The sequence below is a fragment of the Lingula anatina genome, chromosome 1, assembly GCF_051362555.1.
Source record: "Lingula anatina isolate TDL-2025a chromosome 1, LinAna3.0, whole genome shotgun sequence".
In the NCBI taxonomy this organism is placed as follows: Eukaryota; Metazoa; Brachiopoda; class Lingulata; order Lingulida; family Lingulidae; genus Lingula; species Lingula anatina.
The window spans coordinates 2729259-2749189 of NC_141767.1; the positions used below are offsets into that span (position 1 = coordinate 2729259).

The following is a 19931-nucleotide window of genomic DNA, read 5'->3' on the forward strand; positions in this document are numbered from 1 at the left end:
CTACAAGCTGACCTAGATGCGTTTCAGGAAGTTGCGCACAAGACAAAGTTAACATGTGTTGATGGCACAACACATTGCAATATTTTGACATAGATTAGGTTCTCAGTCTTTTTTTGCCGGTAGTCCTAAATTTGACGTTGGCGAGTGCGGATTAAAATATGGAAGAGGGACAATTTGATGACGCTGAAGAAGACATCGGGTACGGACATGACATTAATAAAAGTTTATTTACATTTTAAAATTACTGGTACATGTGTCTTGGTAAGGTAATAAATTATATATCTTGTAGTACGAATAAACATACTTTAGCAAATTCATCTATACTTTAAGCCAGCATTATAGTTATTATGAAGAGCAAATAAATGTGCTAGACTCTTTTTTTCTTACTAATTTTGCTTGGAACATCACCATAAACGTTTTCATACTGCATTCATGTTTTTAATTTATTCTGTAATTTATTGATTATAATTAAAACTAAATATTAAATCATTGAATAAAGAGGAAATTATTTACACATTCCTACAAGGAAAGAGGAAGTACTAGTAGGTTGCAGCAGTTGGATGTTGAATAGTGAAATTGAGTTTCTAGATTGTGGAACATTTTAGTTTTACTTTGTTTTATTTTCAATTTGTCAACAGGTATGAGAATCAAGATCAGCATTTGAGCAAACAAGGTATGTATTTTCATAATTTGTTTTGGATTCTTTTGCTGTTAGAATAAATATGCATTTAGTTTTATGATAAAGGTACCAAAAGTGCTTTTGCAAATTTGATTAACATGGCCTTCGGCCCTTTTCCCCATGCTATAAAATTTAAAGTTTTTGACAACAGTATAGGTATGAGGTAATGTCATACATCATAAATGATTAAACTATCCTGTCATATAAAATGAATAAATTTTAAAAGTTTTACTGAAAATAAATGATTTGATCAGTTTTTATGTGTACGTTATTTAATATTTTCACAGTTGAGGACTTAAATGTGGAAGGTGGATTTGAGGAAGATAGTGATGGTTATGACAGTGATGATAATGATCTGGATGCATATGATTGGGCAACAGAAACAAGAGGTAGGATGGCATTATGTCAGCTACACCTGATGTGTGAATTTTACCCCAATGTTCCACTTTTAGTACTGCTGTAGATATGATATCCATGGTTGAGGTGACAGTATGTAATCTGGCTTTCTTCTTTCAGACTTTACCAAAAGATTGAATGCAGTTGTCAGCAGTGCCCAACAGGTAGGTTTTTTTTGTGAAAGAATGAACATTAGATTGAAGTCTTCAAAATGATATGGATCACAACTATACTGAAGTCTGATATCACTATTATTATTATCATTTATGTTTATAACATTGCACTGAAATCATTTTTGACTATTTTTAAGTTATCTGACAAAAACATTCCTGCAAAAAAGGATGTATTGAGATGTGAAAGTTGTGTGGATAGTATATCTGATGGCCCTTAGTACTAGAATTCATGGTGTCTTTTGCAGTACAATGCCAATCCACAGAAAAAGAACACAAAGGGAACAAGTTCCTTTCAACCACAAGAGAAAGCCCTGAAGAGATTTGAGGATAAAATCAATGTTGGTAAGAATGTTTGCTGGAAGTGGTTGAATTTACATCCATTTGTGTAATATTCTGCATATTCAAAGAGTGTTTATGAATTGAAGATTCCAATTACAAAGAAAAGATACTGTTACCATTTGTTGGACTTTTATATATATTTGTTTTTTGCCTACAGTTTACTATATTCAGTGTATGAAAGAAGTATGTGTAGTTTTTTTTTTTTCTCATTGCGAAATGTGACACATTTTATTTACTATTTTCATAATTAGATAAATATGATGGACCCAGGATTTCAACAATGGCATCAAATGTTTTAAAGAAGACCTCCAAGAAAATGGAGGCGGACAGGTATGTTTACTTTTCATGATGAGTGCTGACCAAGATGAAGACAATGATTACAATTTATGATTTCAAATTTGAATTATAAAAGTTCAAAAAAATCCATCTTCTGAGCATTGATTTTTGTATGATTGCCATGCAGTTATGCACCAATAGAGAAACTTGTGACACAATTTAATTGGTTGTTTTATGCAAGGGTGTTGATTGCAGCTCTCATTTCATACCCATGTGAATGTGCTAACAACTCTTAATAAAACAAAATGCTTTGGAGACAAAAATGTGACTTTTATATATTATATATTATATACATTTTGCATTATATCATTATGTTCCTACATTACATGACATTTTACATATCTCAATATAGACATCAAGGTGATAAAGACAAGTCAGATCGTGCCACCGTGGAACAGGTGATGGACCCCAGGACCAGGATGATACTATTTAAGATGCTGAGTAAAGGAGTGATTTCAGAGGTCAATGGCTGTATCAGCACAGGGAAAGAGGCCAATGTCTACCATGCTTCCACTAGTCAAGGACAGCAGAGAGCTGTCAAGGTTGGTGATGGTTTTGATCTCCATTTCACTTGACTGGAGTGGGAAAATAGTGACATGTATTAAGTTAAACTTGACCTTGTAAGGCATGTGTAGATTTAAGTTTTTTGTCCTTTGTGCTGCTGTACATGAGGTGTGACTTTAATTTTGTCAGCTTTGTTTAGCAGTTGAAGAAGGACAAATTCTTAAAAGTTTTATCAATCTCTATTGTTTTTATGTGAATTTATTGAATCTTTTTCTGCACAGCATGGTATGTGGTACATATTCTTATTTATTTCCTTCAGATATACAAGACATCCATATTGGTTTTCAAAGATAGAGATAAATATGTCACTGGAGAGTTCAGGTAACTTTTTTAAATGGTCATGATCTATAAATGATGAATGCAAGTAATTGTAAATGTGATGCAAATGATCGGTGATTGATAGAATTGAGATCAAGATGCTAGTCAAAATACATGCACTTACTAGTCATTATTAAACAAATACAACTTCTTTCCCCACTAGGTTTAGACATGGCTACTGCAAACACAACCCAAGAAAAATGGTAAAAACATGGGCAGAAAAAGAGATGAGAAATTTGACAAGGTGGGCTTGAAATTTGATATGAATTTGCTTGGAGTTAATATTTTTCTTCATCTTACATGCTTCTGTTTTGTACATTCTCACCAGATTTCTTCATATTGCTAATATTTTGTGAGTGTGATCTTTGTACAGATGGTCTTTCTCCATTTTTACCACGTAGTTTATTTTCTATACAGAATCCACCAGTCAGGTTTGCCGTGTCCTGAGCCTTTCTTACTGAGAAGTCATGTTCTGGTCATGAGTTTTATTGGTGATAATGGATGGTAGGTGAATGATAGTATGATTAGTTTCTTTTAGTAGAAATAAAGCTTCAGTTGTTATTCTTTCCTCTCAGGCTGTTCTCACAGTTTAATTAGGCATTTGCAGTAACTGTTATGAAATTTTTATTTATTGAATTTGTCTTTTGATTTACATTTGGAAGGAGTCAAGTTGGAAACTCTTATTTGAAAAAAATTGTGTTTTTGGATATTAATATAAACTTTATAATAATTTGATTATAATCTTATAGATTTTGTTATATTGTATATTTTATATATGTAAAATTCCAGGCCTGCTCCCAGGTTAAAAGATGCAGACATATCTGAAAGCAAGGCTCGTGAGTTATATCTACAGAGTATACAGCTGATCAGAACACTATACCAGGAGTGCAGGCTGGTTCATGCTGACCTCAGTGAATTTAATATGTTGTATCATAAAGGTCAAGTGTATGTGATAGATGTGTCTCAGTCTGTGGAACATGATCACCCTCATGCCTTGGAGTTCCTCAGGAAAGATTGCAACAATGTTACAGGTTCGTTACCCCTCTTAAATATAGCATTTTGTTTTTAATATTACATTTTCCCTCCTTTTTCATTTTTTTTTTCAAATTGGTACTTGCTAGTATAATTGCTCCTTGCTTGAAGTTGCTTATCAAGCTGGAAAAATAATTTTGGAAGTAGATTGAACAGGTTTTAGATAATTCTTTTGAGAAAGTGATATATGATTGATTAAAATACTTGATATAGAGCAAGAGGGATGAACAGCTCTTTAGTTTTATATATGACTACATTGTTATTTTTTAGAATTCTTCAGGAGGAAAGGGGTCTGCACCATGACATTAAAAGAATTATTTGACTTTGTCACTGACATAACAATATGCAAAGAAAATATTGACCAGTACCTGGAACGAGCAATGGAGGTATCTGCTAACAGAACAGTAGAAGATGTGACAGAACAGGAGAAAGTTGAAGAAGAGGTAATGTCATTTTTCAAAAAATTTATCCTCATTTATTATCTAGATAGACCTGGCTTTATTTTAAAGGAAAAAATGCTCTTATAGTTAGCCTTTAAAGTATTCAAATTATTTTGTAATATTTATTTTTTTTCATTTAATTGTTATTATTATTATTATTTTTTTTTTTTACTTCTTGGTATAAGTTGTTTTTTTTTTCTGACTAGTATTAAAGAGATTTATCATTTAAAGTATGAATATATAGATATATTTATGTAATTCACAATACAATTTTGATATTGATCAGAGCCAACAACTTTCAGTGGCATAGCAGTTGTAAATGAAACTGATTTACAATTGAGTTAAATTGATTTTCTGATTGCTTTGAAGTTTTATTGCTCTGAGATTTTATTGTCAGCATCGTTTATCTCTAGGTATTCAAGAGAGCTTTTATTCCAAGGACATTAGATGATGTGATCGATTTTGAGGGAGATATTCACAAGGCAAAAGAAGGAGATGTAAGCCAGGTGAGGTTTTAGCAATATAAGTGGCATTTTAAAAGATATCTAGTAAAATTCAAAGAAATAATTTTCAATTCAGGCTCAATTGCATGGTTAAGTCTAGCAATAAAGAAAAAAAAACACTAAGCACTTTCTACATCCATTTTTCTTTCTACCTCAAAAAAATGTTGCAAGAAAACAATTATTTGCTGTACTTGTTTTTTTTTTTTTACTTTCTGTTATTACATACATATGACCACTGATATTTTCTTAATAATTTCGCCGTTAATGTGCTTTAACTCTTGGGACAGACAACACAGTTTTTTTGAGGTGTTTGAATATGAATGATGCCTCAGCCTTAAATAACAGATTGACTGATGCCCTCATCTGGAAATTGAAGTCAGTTTGCCAATGTCTCATAATAGTCTGCTGGTAGCATTGAAGACCTTTTAAAGTCATCTGTCTGGTACATTACTCAGAGTATTTACACTGATCCATTCAGTTTAGTTGTAGTTTGAGAGAGACTGTCTCAGGAGAGGAGTGATCAAAATGAGTTTATACATTTTCTGAAGCAATTATATAAGGTGGTGCATTCCATTTTTCTTTACCACTTATATGTTGACTGTATTTTACCATTTGTGTTTTATCCATATGCACACACTCACATGCACGCACTCATATGTACACATACACACACATTTACACACACACTGTAAATTACCAATACAAGGCTGATCTGAATATCATACTAGTATGGTGCAAGGTCAACTTGCTGTAGACCAGTGCCCTCCAGTGTGTAAGGTCAACATAATACCCTATGCTGTAGACCAGTGAGCTCCAGTGTGTAAGGTCAACATAATACCCTATGCTGTAGACCAGTGAGCTCCAGTGTGTAAGGTCAACATAATACCCTATGCTGTAGACCAGTGAGCTCCAGTGTGTAAGGTCAACATAATACCCTATGCTGTAGACCAGTGAGCTCCAGTGTGTAAGGTCAACATAATACCCTATGCTTTAGACCAGTGAGCTCATACTGTGTGGCATGAACTTGACATTTGCTGATACACGTTGTCTGGAGGTTTTGTTGCCAGTATTGATTGACATTGTTTGCTCAGACAAGTAGCTAACTCTCAAAAGAATGGATGATAAGTGCAGATCCATCATTTTGGAGTATTCAAAAAATGCGTAGGTTGGAGTGAAACAGACCTGGTATATCATGGGATGAATATGGCTTCATTAGGATTTCCACTTACCTCATATGTTCCTTTATCGGTTATTAACTATATTATTTCATTTGAGATATAAAAGCAATTCCTCACAATTTTGTTTTTTTTTTATGACACAAAAATATGTCATGGCATGGTTTGATTATTTCATCACTACAGTTCTGCAGCTTTGTATAACTTACTGATAATCTTATCTTTGGTATTTCAGATTTTATACCAGACAGTGACTGGACTGAAGCCAGATTTGTCAGGTGCTCAACAGGTAAGAAATAATGCATGCTGCACTTATGACATTAATTAATTAGAACAAAAAGCCTCCTGAAGGCAGAGTAGCCATGGCCTGAGTTGCAGCACAGTTCTGAGTGATTAGAATCAACAACCTGATGATTGTATTTATGTTTCTTCAAGGTTGTGGCATAAACATAAAAAACTGATTTTTGACTGATCACAGTATAATTGTGATTTGTTGCCATGTTTACAGATAGTATTAATATTGCCAGAGAAGAGTTCACAGAGAAATGATTTAGAGATTAGGTTGCAACTTAGCTAATATTGACTCCATGGGCAAACAATTTATACTGTTGATTTTTTTACCATTTGTTTAAACACATACACCCTTTTTGCACCATGTATTTATCTTCTGTCTTTTTTTATATGACTTTGGGCATTATTAATTCAGAGAGTGCACCAAAAGCTGGATAAAAAGTTAAAAGCCCATGTGCATCTTAGTCTGTTTGTAAATAATTAAAAATATGAAATAATAAAATAATTTTAAAAAATCAATTTGATAATATCTGCCAGTTGTTATTGGCCATGAGACAAAGTGGTGTCTCTCTTAAAGTAAAGCTCTCTGAGTTCAGACCAATTCAGCAAACAGTAACCAAATAGCTCACCATTTGTCATTGAATAGACTGTAGTTTTTTTTGTAAAGAATACAAATACTGTCAGTTATGCATAGAGGGATTGAACTGCAGCGTATTCATATTTTAATGAAGACTGAAGAGTGACCAGGCACATATGTCATAAAAATAGCATGTCCAAGTCTAGACACATATTACTCTACTGATGACTGCCTAAGGCTACTTTTTGTCCATAATAAGTACCATCATTGGCTAGGCAGGCGGGGCTCTCACATATTATCTCATCTCTAACAGGTTCTCATTTTTCACTCCAAGTGCTGGGGACATTGCTTGTCGTAGAATTATCAGGACTGTAGCCATCAGGTTCAAATGAAGGGGTTTTTTTTCTGAAAAAAGATTGTACCTGTCCTTTTCACCCCCTTGCTGAACATGTTGAAAAATGGCATAGAATCTAGATCAGATTTTGATTCATTCTTAACCTTTTCCAGCCAAAAGGGTGGTCCTTTTGGACCCTTAAACTCCCCTACCTATTGCCCTCATTATAAACTATGCAGTTTTTGGAAACTACAGTATACAAGTATGACGTGTTTTAGTAGTAGCATTAAGAGTTCCTGCTTGGTGAATGTGTTGATTTAGCTGTTTTGTTTTGTTTTTTAAGTTAATAAATGTTCTAAAGAATAATAACCCTCTCAAATGTTGTGAAATGTCTGTTTCATTAAGAGGTTCTCTCTGTGAATTATTTACGTAGCCATATAAAAGCAGTGTTTCTGGGCCAAGTAATTTCTGCCAAGCTGATGTATTAGATGTATTCAGAGTGGAAAAGAAGTGGGTTACACAATCATTTTAAGGCAAAAAAAACTTTTCATTATTTGTTTTGCATATCAGATATCTTGGCATTATGATAAAAGTAATGGTATTGGAGTCAAGATGATCAATTTTTTGTATTATTCCTTTCACTAAAACTCACCCTGCGAAAATTAATTTGTAACCTCAAAAACTTCAGTACTATGTGCCTGGAAGAAAAATGCGATTGCTACCAGCATAACTCATAATAGTGATCAAAGCAAAAAAAAAAAAAAAATTGGTGAATGAATATGAAATGTAACACAGCATGGCTTGCTTGAAAAGATGTGTTCCATCACACAAACCTATTGTGATTATGTTAGGTAATACATTTTCTTTTTTTTTTTTTCTTTCTTTTTTTTTACAATGTACGTCGCTGTAAAGAGGGCGACTCTGTGACTGCCAGTACATCAGAAGATACAGTGTCAGTGTATAACGCACTGGAATCACCAGTACATTTCATGTACATGTATTGTTAATGAACATCATTACCCCAGCCAGAAGAGAAACACTAATAGCTTTTAATAGCAGTCTATAAAGTCACTAGCCGGTGTAATTATTACAGTCCATGGTGATTTCCCATTATAGAAAAATATAAGGTACCACTCTACTCGTCTATTCATTGGTAGGTCGTATGATTAGAGTTACTAACATTATCATAATTTGGTGCTTGTGATATTGTTTTTGTCATATTTAAGAGAATTAATCATTTCAGCTTAGTCATACTATATATTGATGTTGTACAAAATTTGATAAGCTGTCCATTCTCCTAGTTGTAAATCAAACATTAAAAAAAAATTATTAATGATTATTTTATTAATAATTTTTAAAAACTTTTTGGTGATTGATTGGTCCTTTCTCTGCCATTATTTCCATTTATTTAATGTGTATGTACCAAAATATGGACAGCTAGCTAGCACAGTTTAACGTGATGGGTAATACACCATGATAAATTAAGTTTGCAGTTTGATAAGTACCACTGTGCTTGTCAGTAATCTATTATATTTCTAATATATGGGGGCTTGTGTCAGGAAACAATATTGATATACTGCATAATATTGCTTAACCCAGAGCCATTGTTGTACCAAACAAAGGTGGATATATATATATATATATATATATATATATATATATATATATATATATATATATATATATAATCATAAGCCCTATATCAAAATAGCAAAAAGAATTTAGAATATTTGAACATTATTTTTACCAATCAGTGGTTGATATGGCATTCATACCAGCTTGTCCTCTTTTTAAAAAATGTACAGTTCACCATTCATTATATGGAAAAAAATCGACATACTTTATTGTTAAGAAAAAACATCATTGCAAAACATCCACATAATAGCTAAGAAAAGGGAGATCTCATACTGTGCTTTATAAATTGTGGCTGCATTCAAAAATGTTCTGTTTCATAGTTGTTATGTTTTTGTATCAGCTTATAAACAGAATTACCATTATGGTTAGGCCTAATATGTGTAGTATCTAAAACAGGATACAGCGATGATCTAACGGATCTGTGTGAGTCCATGGTTCAAGCAGACAGAATGGCACAGAACCGTGACCAGTGGAGAGTTTTCGTGAGGGGGGTCATGGCAGGTTGGCACCAACCCAACTGTTCTTGATGATGATGATGATGATGATGATGAATATGTGCAGTATTTCTAGTTAATTCCTGTTCCTCACTTCTAGTATTAGGGGCTGTTTACAATGTGTAAGGTTTCATTTGCCTCCTCTTTACTTGCTTCCAGTGTATTCATATAATCAGCAGCTTCTCACCAGGAGGAGGCATGTAAGTCTGTTAATCTGATTGCAATCAGCAAGAGTCCCTGCAGAGTTAGTGCACACTAGTTATTGCGACTTAACTCACTCTGAACAGGTTCTTTATGTAGCAGGTACTCTAACTGCTGGAGGTGTACATCCCACCTTGGCTTACACTGCTCTATAAATTTAAGTTAGGTAATGAAGGAATGTATACCAGGTTTGTCCAGTAGTGTATATTACATGTGGGTATATTTTTGGCAGTGAGTTATTGCTGTGGTCAAGGCTAAATTAAGGAGGTACAAGTTAGGTGTACAGCCTGTGCTATGGTGAACTGGGAGGGAGGGAGGTGTGAAGGAATGCCATGCCTCAAGCTATAAATGAGTTAAGGTAAATTTACCAAAGTATATTAATAATTCTCTGTCAAAACTTTTATGACTTCTTGAACACCCCGCATACATGATGAATACTTAATGTTCAGAAAGCTTGATTACAACTGATCAAAATTCCTGTGATTGTTTAAGGGCAAATGTCAGTACAGAAGATCTGATCCTTAAAATGTGTATCAACATTTTTCTTCTTAAAAATGAATGAAATATATTTGGTATCTTGCAATGATGTATAATTTTGTATTTTAAAAAATGTTTTACAATTACAGTTGCCAATTTTGCTTGAGAAGTCTCAGCAAAGAAGAACCACAGAGTCCTTAAATTCTGCAGGAGAGGAAAGCTCTGATGAAAAAGCAGATGATGAAGAAGAGGAAGAGGAAGATAGTGATGATGAAAGTCGGCCACAAAAGCTCAGTACCTTAAGGCCTCGGGATGAGTCACCCTCCAGTCGTAAGGTGAGTTCTGACTAGAAATTTTACTGGTATGCCTAATTTATTTCTCTGTATTGATTATTTAACCTGGGACAAGGTGAGTTTCCTTCTGGTTGAAGGGATAATAACTCTTTGTATGAGATCTATTTTTCATAATAAAAACACTGTAAACAACTCATAGAAATATAAAATTTTTATGTTTTACCACAAAAAACAGCAGAGATGGCTATGCTCTGTTATAGTCTCTTAAGAGATTATTATAAAACAAAAACAAACCTTTTAGAAAAAAAAACTGACTAACTTTGAATGTAGAAATGGATTCGTTAACCATTGGTAAGTATGGGGAAATTGCTGTTTACTCCAGGAAAATTCATTTCTGAGCCAAAACGAACAGTTTTTATCCCTTTAAACAAAATTTTCCACTTAGGCTTCATTCACATGCAATGTCTATTTTCTAAATTCTATTTTCTATTCGCGGTATGTCTTATGATCACGGTCTGTGCCCTGAATATCCCGCGGCGTAATTACTGGCAGCACAAGCCAGTTACTATAAGTTACTATAAGTAACTGGCTCGCGCTGCCAGTAATTACGCGGCGGGATATTCAGTGTACAGACTGTGATCATAAGATAGCGCAAATAGAAAATAGATTTTTAGAAAATAGACATTCCATGTGAACGAAGCCTTATTGTTACAGCTGCACTTAGTATTCACTGTTGCATTCTAAGAGATAAAAATTTAACACATGTATACCAGGAAGTATTTTAAGTTAATTATTTTACCAGAAGGAACGTGTGCCTGCAGTCAAAAATCTAAATAAGTTTCTTTTCTGACTAAAAATAGTCACTTTCTGCTGAGTTATGTACGCAGTGTTATAACCAGTTCAGGAATGTTGTCTTTTATGAAACTATTTATAATATAATGCATTGAAATGTGATACATTTACATGGAAATATGCCATTTCTTGTTGTAAATTGAGCAAATTTAGCTGTGTGATAGCTTTTATTAGTTACCTGTATCATATGTAACATATCAATAGAAGGGCAAGGAGATTTACATGTAATGATACCTAAGGTATTAGGTTAGGATTGTTTATAATATTATCTAACCTGTCGGGTTCACTGTGGGTGGGTAAGAATTGACGAGTCTTCATTTAGCTTGGTAATGGAAAACTTTGATGGAAAATGTGTCATGCCAAAATACCAATAGATATATACCAGTGTACCGAAACAGGTACAGCTGGTAATTGATAAGAATGATAACCAGCAAGTTCTGATCGAGTTTGTTTAGCAAAGTTATTTTTTCAAAAAGTATTTGAATAATGAGAATTATTTTAGAAATAGCGGAAATGGAATTATTAAAAATGGAGGTGGCATGAGAATAATTGAAACGTTACATTCATCAAATACACCATCGTGCAAATTACTGGCTCTATGCTGAAATACTTGTGGTCATTGTACCACCAGCGTTAGCGCTGGCGGTACACATGGTTTCGGTCCCGTCCGGATCGTTCCGCCGGCTCCGTTGGCTCCGCCGGATGGCTACCGTTACCGCTTCTCCTCCTAGACGATAAGGGCCCCCGTACCCATCTCATGGATTTAGGTCACCTATAATCTCAACTCGTTCCACGTAAAATTTGGGCTTTGTCGGTATTGGGGTCTGGGTGTGGCACTCATTGCAATGCACCCTTGTCTAAAAATGGCAAAATTAAATGCTAATTATCTACCCTACGGAAGGGGTTATGGGAAAAATTTCTATAGACGGCTTTCCAAAAGTCATATGTGTAGATTTCAAATATACCCTTGGATTTGACCTTTGACCTTTATTTCAAGGTCAAATGGGCCAAAATTTTCAAAAAAATGAAATTTTTTACGAAAAAAAATTTTTTTGCCCTGTTATTCAGACACCACACAGACTTAACCAATAATATTATTGGAAAGTGTTACCCTTCAGGTCATCTTTCATCTCCATGAATTTGGGGTCAATCGGTGCATTTTCACGGGAGTAGCGGCCATAAGATACCGAAACTGAAAACTGTCTCTAATTCGGGAACCGTTAATGCTAGAAACCCATTCTTTTTTGCATTTTGTAGAGCATGTAAAGCCCAACACTGGAGGTGGTCTCGGTTTTTTTGTATTCCATACGGTTTTCGAGTTACGCTGTATCAAAAAGCACATATTGGTGGTAAAAGCAAAATGTGCAGTACGGTAATGGATAATAAATTTTGAACTCTGGAAAAATAAAACATAAGGCTTGGCAAAGCAGACAACTTGTGTTCAAAAATGACATTATTTCATCAAATTTGAACTTCTGAAACTTCAGAGCACCTCCTATTTCAAGAATTTTGACCAAAATGACATTTTCTTTATTTTAATTAATTTTTTCTGTACGAAATTTAAGGCACATTATGGTAACTCCAAAATTATAACATTTAGTCCCTTATATCTCCAAAACTGGCAGAGATAGGTCCATAGTTACTATTGAAGTTGAATAGGAAGTCATATACTGGCAATCTTACTATGACCTTGAAATTGACCTTTGACCTACTTTTCACCATGAACTGAACTTTGCAAATTTTTCTTCCCTTTTATCTCCAAAACTGGCAGAGATAGGTCCATAGTTACTATTGAACTTGAATAGGAAGTCATATAATGGCAATCTATATGTGACCTTGAAATTGACCTTTGACCTACTTTTCACCATGAACTGAATTTTGCAAATTTTGCTTTCCTTTTATCTCCAAAACTGGCTGAGATAGGTCCGTAGTTACTATTGAACTTGAATAGGAAGTCATACTGGCAATCTAAATGTGACCTTAAAATTGACCTTTGACCTACTTTTCACCATGAACTGAACTTTGCAAATTTTTCTTCCCTTTTATCTCCAAAACTGGCAGAGATAGGTCCATAGTTACTATTGAAGTTGAATAGGAAGTCATATACTGGCAATCTAAATGTGACCTTAAAATTGACCTTTGACCTACTTTACACCATGAACTGAATTTTGCAAATTTTGCTTTCCTTTTATCTCCAAAACTGGCTGAGATAGGTCCATAGTTACTATTGAAGTTGAATAGGAAGTCATATAGTGGCAATCTAGATGTGACCTTAAAATTGACCTTTGACCTACTTTTCACCATGAACTGAACTTTGCAAATTTTGCTTCCCTTTTATCTCCAAAACTGGCAGAGATAGGTCCATAGTTACTATTGAACTTGAATAGGAAGTCATATACTGGCAATCTAAATGTGACCTTGAAATTGACCTTTGACCTACTTTTCACCATGAACTGAACTTTGCAAACTTTTCTTCCCTTTTATCTCCAAAACTGGCAGAGATAGGTCCATAGTTACTATTGAACTTGAAAAGGAAGTCATATACTGGCAATCTAAATGTGACCTTAAAATTGACCTTTGACCTACTTTACACCATGAACTGAATTTTGCAAATTTTGCTTTCCTTTTATCTCCAAAACTGGCTGAGATAGGTCCGTAGTTACTATTGAACTTGAATAGGAAGTCATATACTGGCAATCTAAATGTGACCTCAAAATTGACCTTTGACCTACTTTTCACCATGAACTGAACTTTGCAAATTTTGCTTTATCTCCAAAACTGGCAGAGATAGGTCCATAGTTACTATTGAACTTGAATAGGAAGTCATATACTGGCAATCTAAATGTGACCTTGAAATTGACCTTTGACCTACTTTTCACCATGAACTGAATTTTGCAAATTTTGCTTCCCTTTTATCTCCAAAACTGGCAGAGATAGGTCCATAGTTACTATTGAACTTGAATAGGAAGTCATATACTGGCAATCTATATGTGACCTTGAAATTGACCTTTGACCTACTTTTCACCATGAACTGAACTTTGCAAATTTTGCTTTATCTCCAAAACTGGCAGAGATAGGTCCATAGTTACTATTGAACTTGAATAGAAATCATATACTGGCAATCTAAATGTGACCTTGAAATTGACCTTTGACCTACTTTTCACCATGAACTGAATTTTGCAAATTTTGCTTCCCTTTTATCTCCAAAACTGGCTGAGATAGGTCCATAGTTACTATTGATGTTGAATAGGAAGTCCTATACTGGCAATCTAAGTGTGACCTTGAAATTGACCTTTTACCTACTTTTTATCATGAACTGAACTCTGCTAATTTCTTTCTCTTTTAACTTCAAACTTGACAGAGATAGGTCCATAGTTACTCTTGAACTTGAATAGGAAGTCATATACTGGCAATTTACTGTGACCTTGAAATTGACCCTTGACCTACCTTATGAAGAACTTAAATTTGATTGTACCATATATATTTTTTGCAATAGTTTAAAAATTCTTGTTGATTGCATTTTTACAGCTTGTCAAGCACAAAACTGGTGGCTGTGTCCCTTATTTTGTGTATGTGGGGGTCTATACGAATGCGCTTGCTCCAGCTGGTGGTACAATATTCGGAGGCGGTATCGCCTCTCTGATCCTCTAGTTTTTATACCCTTTGAATCATCATATCTTTGAGTTTTGAAAGTGATTTGAACTTCAAACATTTATTCATATATTATTCATGCATTTATTTCACTTTGCATGAAAGCCAGTGTTCTGAGAAGGGTTTCAAATCCATTATTCAAAAAGAGTGTAACAAAAAACCAGGTTAAAAGTAGGAAGATTTCAGACTAAAAATCCCATGCTCTCTACTGTACTACAATAAGATTAAGATAAGGGATATAAATTGATGTGTAGGAGTTGGCAAGTTAAACACTTTGCTGTTGATACTGTACAAATAAATATCCAGGGCTGACAGTCTGTAGTGATAGTAAGCATACATAGTTTACACAAAGTGTTTAGAAGAATCCACCAAACTGTTTTAACATAAAGATAATAATGAAAATAATAATAATAATATTTATATTGAGAACCAAATACTATTGTTAACACAAGTGTGGGTTCTCATACTGTGAAGTCCATGTCCAACGTAATTTAAAGATCATATCACTTCAGTATTATATAATGTGGACACAGCAGTACTACAAAGTAAACTAATAAATTACAATATTATTTGTAACTACACAGTTACCATACAGCATAGTAAGAGTAATTACATAATCTTTTTTTTTTCTTTTGCACAATTTTGTATTGCTTAAGATTAATCCATTGCTGAGGATTCATTTTGAAATCCCCATACTTCCTGATTGAATCCAACTTGAATTATGTCAGTTTTCATTTTACAAATGTCAGTTTGCCAAAACATTTTTGTGAAATGTGTAAGTTGTTTTTGAGTGTTTTCACTTTAGTTGGCTGAAGTCAGCCCTGTTGACAAAATTGAATTTTTGCAAGCAGTATATTCATGTGGACTGGGCCGTGCACTATCAGTAATGTATTTGTAATTGCTTCTGTCTGAGTGTCAGTGTTGTTGTGCTGTGTGACTAAATAGAGGACCCTCATGACAACAATTCAGGCAATTTCGGGGAGGGGGTGTAATAATTCACTCAGCCTGAGTAATAATATAGAAACTGGATCAAATTTTGATTCAATGTGGACCTTTTTTGGTCATATTAGGGTGGTTCTTAATTTCACACCGAAAAAGAACCCCTCCCCCCCCCCCCCCACCCCCCCCCCCCCCCACCCACCCAAGCCAGCCTCCCAACCTAACCTTGGACATTATGCCTAATATTCTCATTTGAACTTCATCTGGTGTGAGGGACAGCAATATTTTTTAGGCAACTCACTAGCTTCAGTCTAAATGTATAATACCTGCATGATCTTCAGGTTATTCCCACCTTAATTTACCTCTTCTTTTTCATTGGGTTGTAGTAAAGGTGGGGGGTTTGGCTGGGGGTGGGGGAGGGGGGGCTCTTTCTGTTTAATACAAATAAAACTATATGTCATTGTTGATAAGGTAAAGGATGGTAGAATTAAGGGACATATTTGTGAATGGTCAATTAATTGTGGATAGTCTATTAATTGTGATATCAAAGAACATAGTGCAGGTATGAAGGGAGAGAGGGGGGAGGAGGATCTCTCTTCCTGATCTCTCTTCCTGTTCAAAATAAACAGAACCGTGTCATTCACAGTAGATAAAGGTATAGTTGACTTATTTGTTGCATGGTTTGTTGTGATAACAAAGTACACAGTTCAAGGATGGTTGGGGATTACTTGATCATGATGCAGGTTATTAATTGTGGATATAGGTGATAATTTGGCTTTTATATTATTGATATAACTCGTGTTGTAAGATAGGATATAATATTTATCTGATAGTCCCATGCTTAAGATAACAAAGTACTTGTGATTGGATCATGACTGTCAAATAGTGAATTGTAGGTTTTTTTATGTACAGACACAGATGTGTCTGTACATATTGCCATCACCTGCGTCTGTCGTCGCCGTCGCCGATCATGTCGCCGTCGCCGTGCACTTTCAGCGTTAACACCATAAGTGGAAGACAGTTTTACTTTTTGTCTTTATATTTACAGAGCTGATGAATATTCATAAAACACAGGTCAAGTTTGAAAATCAGCATGATCGGGCCATTATTGTAGAATTTATGCTGTTTTTTCACTTTTCAGCATATATGCAACACTGTTAACACATTTCAAGGAAAACTGATGGGCCTGTTGTCATGAAACTCACAGGAGTAATCAATCTTACTAAAACGCAGATCAAGTTCGAAAATCGGCATGATCGGGCCACTGTTTTAGTAGTTATGCTGTTTTTTCACTTTTCAGCATATATGCAACACTGTTAACACATTTCAAGGAAAACCCATAGGCCTGTTGTCATGAAACTCACAGGAGTAATCAATCTTACTAAAACGCAGGTCAAGTTCGAAAATCGGCATGATCGGGCCACTATTTTAGTAGTTATGCTGTTTTTTCACTTTTCAGCATATATGCAACACTGTTAACACATTTCAAGGAAAACCCATAGGCCTGTTGTCATGAAACTCACAGGAGTAATCAATCTTACTAAAACGCAGGTCAAGTTCGAAAATCAGCATAATCAGACCATTATTTTATAAGTTATGCTGTTTTTTCACATTTCCTCAGATTCAATTCTTAGGCATGTTAACAGTCTCATTATTTAATTAATAAGATACTTAAAAGTGTTTGTTTGACATTTCCTGCATCTTTACAACATTGTTAGTTGATTACGTAAAAATGATGGTTAACTTGTAATCGTGTATTGTGTAATAAGGTGTCAAATATGGAAATAAACTCATATCATTGCAGTTTGTAAGATTCAATCATTCACTATGTTCAGAAACTCAGAATGGAGGAAATTGGACATTTGACACTGTTCTATTGATATTTTTCACATCTCATCAATTTTCTTAGTTGATCTTATAAAAATGGCAGTAAACTGTTAATTTTGTTTTATTTTAAAAAAAGTGTTAAAAATGGAAATAAACCCATTTCAGAATAGTGCTGTCTTGTTTCACATTTCCTCAGATTCAATTTTTAGGCATGTTAACAGTTTCATTATTTAATTAATAAGATAAGTAAAAGTGTTTGTTTGACATTTCCTGCATCTTTACAACATTGTTAGTTGATTTTGTAAAAATGATGGTAAACTTGTTATCGTGTATTGTGTAATAAAGTTTCAAAAATGGAAATAAACTCATATCATTGCAGTTTGTAAGATTCAATCATTCACTATGTTCAGAAACTCAGAATGGAGGAAATTGGACATTTGACACCGTTTTATTGATATTTTTCACTTCTAATCAATTTTCTTAGTTGATCACATAAAAATGGCAGTAAACTGTTAATTTTGTTTTATGTTAAAAAAGTGTAAAAATGGAAAAAAAAAAAAACATTTCAGAACAGTGCTGTCTTGTTTACATTTTGGCATTTTCAAGTTGTGACTTTGAAGTTCCATGGGCCTGAAGACCTTTGCTAGTCACATTTTCTGAATATCCATAATACTAATATTTTATTATTAAAAATTGATGGTCATTATGCTGTTAAACGTTATGTAATATTGCATCAAAATTTGGAAAAAAAATATTTTGGGCACTGCTCCCATGATTACCATTTAAGAAAAATCATGTCACTTACTGTTCTCAAACTTACAGGAAAGAAACATGGGACTAACATACAGCTTCAGTAGGCAATGCAGTCTGTTTGGTAATTCTTTCTGCTAGTTAAACAGTTTTTTTTTTTGTGAAAATTTAATTTTTCACATATTGGCATTTTCAAGGTGTGACTTTGAAGTTCCATGGGCTTGAAGACCCATGCTAGTCATATTTTCCGAAAATCCATGATACATATATTTTATTATTAAAAATTGACGGTCATTATGCTGTTAACCACTATGTAATATTGCATCAGAATAGAAGAAAACACAATTTTGGATGCTGCTGCCATGATGACCATTATGGGAAAACCATGTTACTGATGATTGCCAAATGTTCAGAAAAGAAATACAGGACTAAAATGCAGCCTGAGTTGGAAAAGCAGTCTAATTGGCTTCTTTTTCTGGAAGTTATACATTTTCAAAGTGTGAACTTGAACTGCCATTGGCCTGAAGCCTTATGCTTGTTACACATTTTACTTACATTGGTATTACCTGTTGAGCATAATTAAAATTTGATGTTGAATTTGCAGTTTAACATAATGTACTTTTGCATCAGAATTGACAGTAGCCTATTTTGTGCATAGTTATTTCCTGCTTTTTGTCTGTACATTTGACAGCTTTGCTGCCTTGTTTTCCTTTTTTTTAAATGGTATTATGGCTTTGACTGTTCAACTATCTTAACTTAATTGTTGACTTTACCCTTTTCAGGCTAGAAAGCAAGCAGTAAAAGAAGAAAAGAGAGAAAAACGTCAAAACAAAATTCCAAAGCATGTGAAGAAAAGGAAAGAGAAACTTGCCCAAGCCAGGCACGGGAAGAAATGATATGGCTTCATGCATTGCAGATTAATTTAATGCGAATTGGATAATCCGCTGATGTTTCCACACCATATATTAAAATGGAAGACAATTGATTGAAAATGTCATTATACGGAAGACTTTTGAAAACCTGTTATTCCAATTGTTTTTCTTGGCCTTTGAATTGTTTTCAGCAATTAATTATTACTAGTAATGGCTTATCTTGCCCCACCTTCAATTGATATGGCTAAGTGGGTGCATGTGGTGCTCATAGATATCCAAACTCCCTCACACATACAGTAATACCATTCTGATGACATTCCAGTGGACTCCCTCTGGACGCATTATTTCAATTAAAGCAAAAATGTGTATCTCCTTTGGATTATGATTTTGAATAACACAGGCCTTTTGCAGTTGACAATACATGGCCACCAGGGGGCTACACTGGTTGGCAGTACTACTAGTATGTTCACAGACTTCTGTAACGATGAATACTGGGATAATCATTAATTGCGACTCCACCCAAGTATCACAGTCTACTAGAACAATCGCTATTATCAATGCACATAACCAGTTTGAAGGCAGAACAACAATGGATGCCGTATGAATCAGTTCTCTTATAGCCAGGATGTGATGGGTCAATAAACAGAATATTGAATTACAAGGAGGGGGTGGAGTTGGCATACTTACAGCCCTTTATTACAATAAAGTTTGCCAAATATTATGATCAGTTTTGTTAACAGTCCAAAATATAATAATAATAAAACATTGGAAAGCTGATTTTGT

General features: G+C 34.3%; 1 protein-coding gene across 3 annotated transcripts; it reads left to right on the forward strand.

Annotated features, from left to right (window-relative positions):
* The first annotated feature begins 18 nt into the window (after nt 1–18).
* On the forward strand, nt 19–19925 carry LOC106156241 (serine/threonine-protein kinase RIO1). 3 transcript variants are annotated; one of them, XM_087000001.1, is made up of 17 exons: nt 27–266; nt 639–673; nt 967–1068; nt 1196–1239; nt 1494–1590; nt 1839–1917; nt 2276–2465; nt 2747–2808; nt 2969–3049; nt 3223–3309; nt 3595–3836; nt 4108–4280; nt 4691–4783; nt 6191–6244; nt 10114–10299; nt 18349–18400; nt 19059–19925. In XM_087000001.1, the coding sequence occupies exons 1-17, from the start codon at nt 178–180 to the stop codon at nt 19061–19063; spliced, it is 1671 nt and encodes a 556-aa protein (XP_086856127.1). In that variant the 5' UTR covers nt 27–177; the 3' UTR covers nt 19064–19925. The 3 variants fall into 3 exon arrangements, with proteins under 3 accessions (XP_013386859.2, XP_086856127.1, XP_086856126.1); XM_013531405.2 differs by lacking the exon at nt 18349–18400 and having other exon boundaries at nt 19–199; XM_087000000.1 differs by lacking the exon at nt 18349–18400 and having other exon boundaries at nt 30–266.
* The last annotated feature ends 6 nt before the right edge of the window (nt 19926–19931 follow it).

Excerpts from the sequence above, each read along its gene's own strand:
- LOC106156241 (XM_087000000.1), top strand. The coding sequence starts at position 178 with ATGACGCTGAAGAAGACATCGGGTACGGACATGACATTAATAAAAGTT. Across the intron at positions 1,069-1,195 it reads TTGGGCAACAGAAACAAGAG|ACTTTACCAAAAGATTGAAT; the intron begins GTAGGATGGCAT and ends TTCTTCTTTCAG. Across the intron at positions 3,050-3,222 it reads GAGATGAGAAATTTGACAAG|AATCCACCAGTCAGGTTTGC; the intron begins GTGGGCTTGAAA and ends TTTTCTATACAG.